This window comes from Nicotiana tabacum, chromosome 20 (genome assembly GCF_000715075.1).
Source record: "Nicotiana tabacum cultivar K326 chromosome 20, ASM71507v2, whole genome shotgun sequence".
NCBI classification, from domain to species: Eukaryota; Viridiplantae; Streptophyta; class Magnoliopsida; order Solanales; family Solanaceae; genus Nicotiana; species Nicotiana tabacum.
This window is the reverse complement of record NC_134099.1, coordinates 143,354,780-143,363,552: the sequence shown is the minus strand read 5'-3', so window position 1 is coordinate 143,363,552 and position 8,773 is coordinate 143,354,780. Positions and strand designations below refer to the sequence as shown.

Below are 8,773 nucleotides of genomic sequence, written 5' to 3'. Positions count from 1 at the left end.
TGTGCATATGAGATTTTAAAGGAATGACAAGTATAAGATAATCATACCTTCTTACATTTCATTACTTATCATATGTAGTTTCTTTTTACATTTAACTATGTGATGATATGTATGGCTTCTAAATGTAATCTTTCCGGATGTAGGAAATTTTTTGTAGATGTATACAATTGGTTAGAGGCTCGTGCTGATAACGTGTTATGAAATAAAAGCAATTTAGTAAAACATGAACAAGAAATAAAAGCAATTTAGTAAAACATGAACAAGAAATAGGGATAGAGAGAAGGAAGAGATTTTCTTCTTCAATTGTGTGTATTTTCCTATCTATTACAAGGCCTTTATATAGGCATGAAAAGTGAAGAAAATATATCATGGAATATGTCATTAAACATAGAAAATATGTCATTCAATATGTCATTAAGCATTTGACATGAAGATCATGGAGGAAGAGTAGACATCCACCATAATATGATATTTATCATAACAAATATTAAATACATTGTCGACACCCCCTTTTTCTATGGGTCGAAATCGGGTATACGACATTGGGAGCAACTATATTCCCTTTCGAGAATTGGGTTTTGGAATTTTGAAGAGTCGCCACCTAATTATTATAGTGCATTAGGACACTTTAAGAAAGGTTTGAGTTGGAAAAAATCAGAGTTCGGGTAAGGGCTAGAAATTATCTCGAGGGGAAGGTGTTAGGCATTCCTCAAGATCTACTAGTGTGGTCCCGACCATGTTATAATTGTGACTTTACAAGTAAACAATCAAGGCTCAAATAAGAACTTGCATACAACATTGCAATTAGGTTGAAAACTTTTTAAGGTAAGTAGAGAGGACAAAAATTTATGAAAAAAAAGATTTGAATGGTTTCACGAGAAGAGATGAAAGCAAATAAGGGGAGGGGGTCCTAGGTTTACGATTAATATGGATCACTTCAATGCAATACTCAACAATCACTTCTCAAAAAAGAGGGGTCACACGTGATATTAGCGCATCGGTCATCATCTCCATATCTACCCTTCCCACTTCGTTAAGGTATTAAAGCACGGAATAGTATCGTTACTTATTGCATGCTATTACCCGTCCCAATCCTATCATTACCGAGGCATATGGGACTACTAATCCTAAAGGGGAGGGAGCTGGGGCTTTTGCAGTTTTTTTTAAAAAGGATAAAATTCTAAGGCGACATTCAAAACATATACAACAAGTATTGGGAAAGCAAGTAAGCAGATATGGCTCAAATAAACCTCCTTAAATCAGAGAAAATCATATAGTTTAGCATGTCTTACACGTACTGATTAGGTCTGAATTAAACTTAAATATTAAGGCAGGCTGATTTATCACATATTTTCAGATAAGAAGTCCGAATTAGGCCTGTCTGTTGGTTGTAATTATCAAAGACTGATGCAATTATAGTTTTTACCCTAAAGCTTGCCTAGGTGTTAAACGGAACCTATAGGCATGATATCTATTAGTTTCAGAATAAAGAAGTAAACTGATTGCAGAAAAAAGAATTGTCAATTACAGGGACATAAGATCTGCAGGCGTTAAACATTATTGCTACTGATTTTAGGCTTATAAGCGAGTTGACGATTCAGGTTTGGTTGACAGCTCCTATAGGCATGCTTTCTAGGCGTTACTGATTTTAAGCGTTGTTATTGTCATGCAAAAATCCTATAGGCAAGTCATCTATATGCAGTTAGTTATTTAAATCTTATAAACAGGTTTGCCTAGTGACAAATGCATATGCAAAATGCAGGAAGTCCTATAGGCATATTACTTATATGATATGCAGAAGTTCAAAAAGGACTTATAGACATGGTATCTATATGAAGTGCAGAAAAACCTATGAACATGGTATCTACATGAAATGCAGAATTTCAGAAGTATAGGAATTTCCTATGAACATGGTATCTACATGAGATACAGAATTTCAGAAGTATAGTAATTCCCTATGAACATGGTATCTACCCCTTTGCATGCAGGAACTGACCCTCCCTTTTTTACTAACACCCCAGCAGTTTATTACAAGATTATTACAGACCAGAATGAATAAGAAAAAGATAAGAAATATATCAAAAATTAAAGATTCCAACCAAGGAGAGCCTAATTCAGACCCCAGGTCTGAAATATGAAATAAACCAACTTCCAAAGATCAGATTTCCAAAGCCTTTCTCTTATTTGGGATGTGTCAAAGTTCCAAGGAGCTTCAAGAACTCCATGCAATGCTTACACCCCAAATATATTGCAAAATTAGATTATAGTGCAGTATGGAAGGGCCAGCCCTCAAATGTCCAAGTTCAGAGGGAACTCGAGGTCCCAAAGCAAGGCTCAAAAGAGAAGGGTAGAACTTAAGGTTCTAGGAATCAGTGTAGCTGCAATAGAGGGGAATTAGGGGAAGTCCAGCGTAAACTGGTGGTCATACCCAACAATAAGGAGTGCTGGCACACCCTAACCAGTCTACTAGGCCACATTTTGGGAGTTAAGATCCATTGAGGATTAGGTTCAGACCTGAGCAGCAATTTGGATACTGCCAGGCCATAAACCTTAACTCAAACACATAGAATGGAGTAGGGGTATAGGGAATTCACAACAAACAGCAGATGCAAAGAGAGAGTAGCATATTCAATACAGAACATGAACAGGAAGGTAGCCAAGAGTGTAGCAATTGTAAAGTAAACACATAGGGATGATGCTGGAATCAAAATTAGGACATACCAGTTTCAGGGAAACAAATAAGTGAAAGTAGAATCTTGTAAGCCAAATTGCAAGCAAGCAGTACAAAAGATCTCAGAAGAGAGTAGAGAATTGAAAGAGTATTGTAATTGAGAGTGTGTGTGTAAGAGTATGCAATTCAAAGTGTGTTCAAGTGCAGAAGGGTAGTCCCCTTTTATAGTGCAGAAAACAAGTAAGAAAAGGTAAGGGAATAGTTTGCAATCAATCACATAAAGTCTCCCTTTGGTTAAGGGATTCTGATTTCGAACGGGCATAAGACAATTAAGGAAAGAATTTGATTAAAACCTTTTCCAAAGTAACATAATAAGGGTAAATACACAGGGTTTATTTAAGGCAAAAGTCCAATGGTACATGGTTTGTGAAAAATAAGGAAAGGGAATCAATCAAACAGCCAGTAAAATCAAAACTGCAAGCTTTGTTCGAATGAACCAAGTCAGAAAAAGGGTAAAGAAAGGTTCAATTAGGAAAAATCAGTAACAATCAAGTAAACACCATTAAAGGAATTCGGAATCAATTAGTAGTTGGTAAAACCTTTTGAAAGAAGAGTTCTCATATATAAAGCACACAAATATGTGAATCAAGAAGAGGCTGTCAAATTATTTAGAAGAGAGTTTAATCGAAGAGAAGTTCAGAATCATAAGCAAAAAGATACATGTTCAATTTGCAGACTCATAATGAGTCTGAGAGTTCAGGGTCCCAAAGTGGAGCCTTAAATCGAACACAAAAATCAAAATCGTCAAAAGAAACCCCCCAGATCCTAGGGTTTCAAAATTGAATCAGACATGGAAGTGAGAAAGCAAGTTATTTGTTTTAGAGTCTCAACAAAACAGATATGATAGCATGTTTGAATGACAAAGGAAGAAAAATCATGAAGAACATATTTGAGAAAACTCGGAAGCTAAACAAGTTCAGAAGAAGAAGATAATACAAACGTGAACACAAGTAGATGAAGCATGTAAGAACATGAACAGAGTCCAGTAAACAAGATCAAATAACTTAACGATAAACACACATAGTAAAAGAGTAAAGAAAACTAAGCAGGGATTAAATGCATAGTAGAAAAGAAAAGGTAGAAGACAATACAAGCGTAATAAAGAGTAATCACACCAACAGGGTATGGACAAACACACATAAAGTAAAGAAGAAGAAAAATCAGAAAGATTTTTCCCCAAAAAATCCTTTCAGAAACACTAAAATCGAAGAGAAACGATTTTGAAAAGAAGCTTTTGGGGAAAACACTTTAGATGGCAAGAAAAGCATGTATACAGTATAGATCTAAGCAAATAATGGTGAAAGGACCTTGAATAGCTTAGGGTTTCGGAGAAACCCTAGAAATGAGAAAGGCTTGGAAACATGTCTGATCTTGAGTCGGAGAGGTCAAGAATCAGGCTCCTGAGTCTTGAATATGCCGGAGCATGGTCGGAGGAACCATGAAATCAAAGGTCTAAGAAGATCGGAGAGGGAATCGTCGAGGTCAGGCCTCGAAGCTTCGAACAACCCTGGCTTACTGGTGAAGATAGGTGAGTACCAACTATTCATGGCCTGAGAAGCCATGGATTCCGGTGACCGGTGGTTGAAAAGGGGGTAGGAGGAGGCTAGGGTTTCGGAGAGTTTTTGAGAGAATTTGAGAGGGTTTGGGATTCAAAGGCGGCGGGTCAGGTGAGAATGAGGGATTAGGGTAGTCACCTGTGTTTAATTATGGTAGGGCGAATAGTGGTCGTTGATCCGAATGATCAACGGCCTAGATTTAAGAAGGTAGATGGGGAACCGAGTTGGGTCGTTTGAATTGGGTTAGGGGTTGGGTCAAAAGGAATTGGGCTGGTCCGAATTTGAGTTTGAAATTGGGTCAATTTTAGGCTAAAATCGAAATGTAATGGGGCTACAATTGAAACGAACTGAGGCCAAAATTCAAATAGCCAGTTTTCCCTTTTTATTTTATAAAAATAGTAAAAAATAATTTTGAAAGCAAATTAAAAGCACTGGATCCGTTAATAGTATATAAATATTAATTTAAAAATATTGGAACCAGTTTCATAATTATAAAATGCTATTAAATCTTAAAGCAGGCTAAAATTGCAATTATATGCAATTTAGCTTTTAAAATACCAAATTAATTTGTAAAAATATATGAAAAGTAACCTACATATATTTTGGTATAAATATGAGAATAAAATAAGTTATTCACCAAAGTGATAATTTTGGAATAATTATTGAGCAATAAATCAATTTAAAAATCTTTTAAAAAATTGGAAAAATACTATAACACTTGGGCATACTTATATATGTATGTATATGATATTTGAAAGTATTTGCATGTAAAAGAAATACATAGGGAAAAATTGGGTATCAACATACATACATCAGTAAGTTGTATTATACGAAGGGAGAGAGGAAGCGATAGAGGAGAGAAAGAAGGAAAGAGTGTAACTAAATACCTTGATTGAAGCCACAAATAATGAATTGGGAGCCTTTTAAGGTGGATTGCATATATTTGGTAAATAAAACTTGTTTATGCTAGGTAATTAGCTAAATATGGACATTAAGGATAATAAAATTTCAAATGATGTATAGCTATCCAAAAAAAAGGGCGTATAACTTCTAACCCAACTCCTTTCAGTCCAGCCCATCTGTATCTTTCAAGGGTTGGGCTTTTCAACCGAAGTTCAGTCGGTAAATCTTCTTTGTTCGGTCCATTATCGACTACCGGCGAAACGAAGCTTGTGAACTGCAAAAGGAAGGTTACGATAATCAACGTCTCCGGGATGAGTGCAGGTGAATTTACTTTTCTGTGTCCTTTCTTTAGCGGTTTATGCTCGCAATTTTATAAATATAAGTCACGATAGAAGATTCTTTAACTTAAAATAAATCATAAAGAAGCATAGTTTTTTTTTTTCCTTTAGATAACTTAGATTATGGTTCTGTTTATGTAACTTTTTAAGGTTAAAATATGAAGAAACAGATACAGATGATTTATTAACTGATAGATTAGTCTGGAGGAAGTTGATTATAGATATTCAGTGTTTACTTGATTTGAAATGGAATAATTGTATATAGGGCCGCACAGGAACTGCTATTTTAACTTTGTGATTTTACTTTGTACACTTTAAAACTCATACTTTGACCTCATGACACAATTTGATTAAGGTACAATGTGTAGGCAAATGATCAACCATCTATTAGATGATCACCAAACTTTTACCATAAAGGTTAACTTTAGTCTCCCTCCCATGCCATTAGAATATAGCCTGGCACTTGATAATTAATGGGTTGAGTTCGTGGTTATCAGCATTGCGTGTTTTTATTTGCACTTCTCTGATCTTAACCATAGATATGCAATTTATAATTGTTTCCGCGCTTAGTGTTTGTTTTGATGTAATTGGAGGATCTTTGTACTTTGTGATAGAGTGAATGGCTTTACTCTCACATGTTATTTTCAGAATCGCGGTGCACTAAGCTTCCGCTATGCGCAGCCTTAACTTGCATTTCTGCAAGAGGTTGTTTCCAGAAATGCAAGAGGTTATTTCCACGGCTCGAACCCGTGACCTCCTTGTCACATGACAGCAACTTTACCAATTACGCACGCAATGGCTCCCCTTCGCTATTTACAGAATCATGAAAATTAAATTATCTTTGATAAAACGAACAGTTAATTTGCTTTCGTCCTTTTTCTGCCTCCTCCCTCTAAATTATCTTCTCTTTTTCTCGGTTACCTATTTCCATTTCTTGTTATACTATGCTTCTTTGTTTGAAGGGGGAGCATTTGGTGGAAATAGAGGACTGAGACCAGTGCCGCCTGAAAAAGGAGTTTTTCCATTGGACCATATGCATTTATGTGACCTGGTATAATCCTTTCACAGATCTCATAGTTTGTTGGTTTCGGTGTTTCCTTTTTCTCCCTTTCTTCTTTTAAGATAAAACTATAACGGATGGTTGTTGATGGAGCATATTTATCCTTTGTGAGGTTCATTCTTTCGTCTTACTTACTTCGTTTTGGTCTATTTTAGGAGAAGAAAGAGTACCTCAATTGTCTTAAATCCTCTGGGCATAAATCTGACAACTGTCGACACCTCTCTAAGAAGTACCTGGAGTGCCGTATGGAGAAGTAAGTCCGTTGGTATGATTTGGACAACGCTTTCACTGATTAATATATAGCATGTAAACTTTATTTAAGATGTAGCTTCCTACAGTCGACAAAGTACTCATATCCCCGATCCATACGGGTCCCTCATCCCTTTTTAAAAAAAAGTACTCATCTTCTTGCCACTGCAGTGTTGAGCGGTTACTTTCTTCATGAATTCATACAACTTCTTAGAATGAGAGTTCTGGACAAGGCTCGTCTGTTATTACTTTTAGGCATAAATCTTAATTGATGTCATTCTCTACATTTCAATATGTTCAAAATTGTAAAGAATATGCCTATAAGCTTCTTCGTTTCCTCTTTTTTTGTTTCTTTCTTTTCTATGGGCACTGAAATTAAAAGTTACCTAATATTGTCGAGCATGATCAATTACCAATGTTGATTTGATCTCTTCAATTGATTAGTATTATTAAGCCTCTTGTCCTTATCCCAAAAAAAAATGATTATGCCCCTTGTGGAGGATGATGACAGATTACTTGAAATCAGGTCACATCTTTCTATCAAGTGTTACCTATTTGATAGCATCAAGAACAAGGATATAGTTAAGGACAATGATAGAGATGATAGAGTTTTGGAAGCTCTAAGGCCATTTACAAGATCTCAAGCTAAAGAGTTGCAAGCTAAGGTTGCTAGACTTCAATGGCAAATAAAGAAGCTTTTAATTGTAGAGGAAGAGCTCAAGCCCAAAGGAGATGAATTGTCCAAGTTTTACAACTATTTGGTAGTCCAAATTGAAGTCCAAGAGGAGGAAAATTGGGTTACCAAATCAGCCCTTGAAGTCCACCAATAGGGCTCAAAATGACCTTAAAAGAGGTCCAAAAGGGGGTGTTTCAAAAGGAGCCCAATTGGAGTCCAAACCAATGGCCCAAACTAGTTGTTTTAAGGCCCAAATCTGCCCCAAAGGGTCTTGGCCGCCCCCACCTAATTTTAATGACTTTTCTTACTCTTTAGTAACCACCCTACCTAATTGTAATGACTTTGTATGCCTTAGCAACCACCCTACCTAATTTTAAGGACTTTTATGCCTTAGTATTCCTATAAATAGGGAGTTCTTCTCATTCATAAGATACAACATTTATTGATTAAGTATATCATACTTTGAGAGTTCTTTTGAACCTTTGTTACTTGTGCTTTGAGATTTATCTTTCAACCTTTACTAGTTCTTAGTTCAAGGTAGTAAGATTACTTCTCTTTTATGATATCTTTGATTCCTTTGTGGTATTCTTAGAAGGCGATTAATACTAGTTATTAATTGTTGTCTCAAGTTACTCGTAAAGTGGTCAAGATCCGAATCTATTGTTTTGATTTGCTTTTTAAGTAAAGGCGTTTGATTTCTTCCATAAATCAAGACGTTGTTACTTTGATCTTATCAAGGCTATAGAACTTACGTTCTTGGAAGTTCTTGGAATTCTTTCCTTGAATTCGTCCCATATCCTTTATTTTCATCTCTTTAATTCTAGTTGTTCAATTCCTTGTTGTTATTGTTTCCGCATTTACTTCTCAAATTCTTACTCTAATTTGGATTCCCGACCTAGTTGTTATCAAGTGGTATCAGAGCGATTTTTATCAAGATTTCGTTCTTGGTAAGTCTTGGGATTTCTTGAATACTAAGAGCAAAGAAAAAAAAATTAAAAAAAAGAAGAAGCGAAAATCAGTTTTTAGAACAAAAAAAATAGAATTGAGTGCTCTCCGGGATATTTCTTTTGTATCTAATTTGTTACCAAAAATTAACAAAGGAAACAAGAAGAGGGGATCCTAGATTTTCTTACTCTTTATAATCTAAACATATAATCCTTTCCTTTTTGTTCGCGTCATGTTTCAACCGAGCCTAATAGTTCTAGGATTTGGTTTTTCTTTCATTAGTTCCCCAAAAATCTGAATTTTACTACTAAGAAT

At 35.6% G+C, this 8,773-nt stretch overlaps 1 protein-coding gene across 1 annotated transcript; it reads left to right on the top strand.

The window, feature by feature from the left end:
- Positions 1-5,307: 5,307 nt before the first annotated feature.
- LOC107823145 (cytochrome c oxidase assembly protein COX19) lies at positions 5,308-8,033 on the top strand. The gene is made up of 4 exons (XM_016649742.2): positions 5,308-5,511; positions 6,491-6,579; positions 6,744-6,841; positions 7,364-8,033. The coding sequence occupies exons 1-4, from the start codon at positions 5,502-5,504 to the stop codon at positions 7,665-7,667; spliced, it is 501 nt and encodes a 166-aa protein (XP_016505228.2). The 5' UTR covers positions 5,308-5,501; the 3' UTR covers positions 7,668-8,033.
- Positions 8,034-8,773: the final 740 nt, after the last annotated feature.

What these genes read in the sequence shown, in the direction of transcription:
- LOC107823145 (XM_016649742.2), top strand. An exon ending in ATATGCATTTATGTGACCTG is followed by an intron (nt 6,580 to 6,743) that starts GTATAATCCTTT and finishes GGTCTATTTTAG; the next exon opens with GAGAAGAAAGAGTACCTCAA. An exon ending in CTGGAGTGCCGTATGGAGAA is followed by an intron (nt 6,842 to 7,363) that starts GTAAGTCCGTTG and finishes ACTTGAAATCAG; the next exon opens with GTCACATCTTTCTATCAAGT.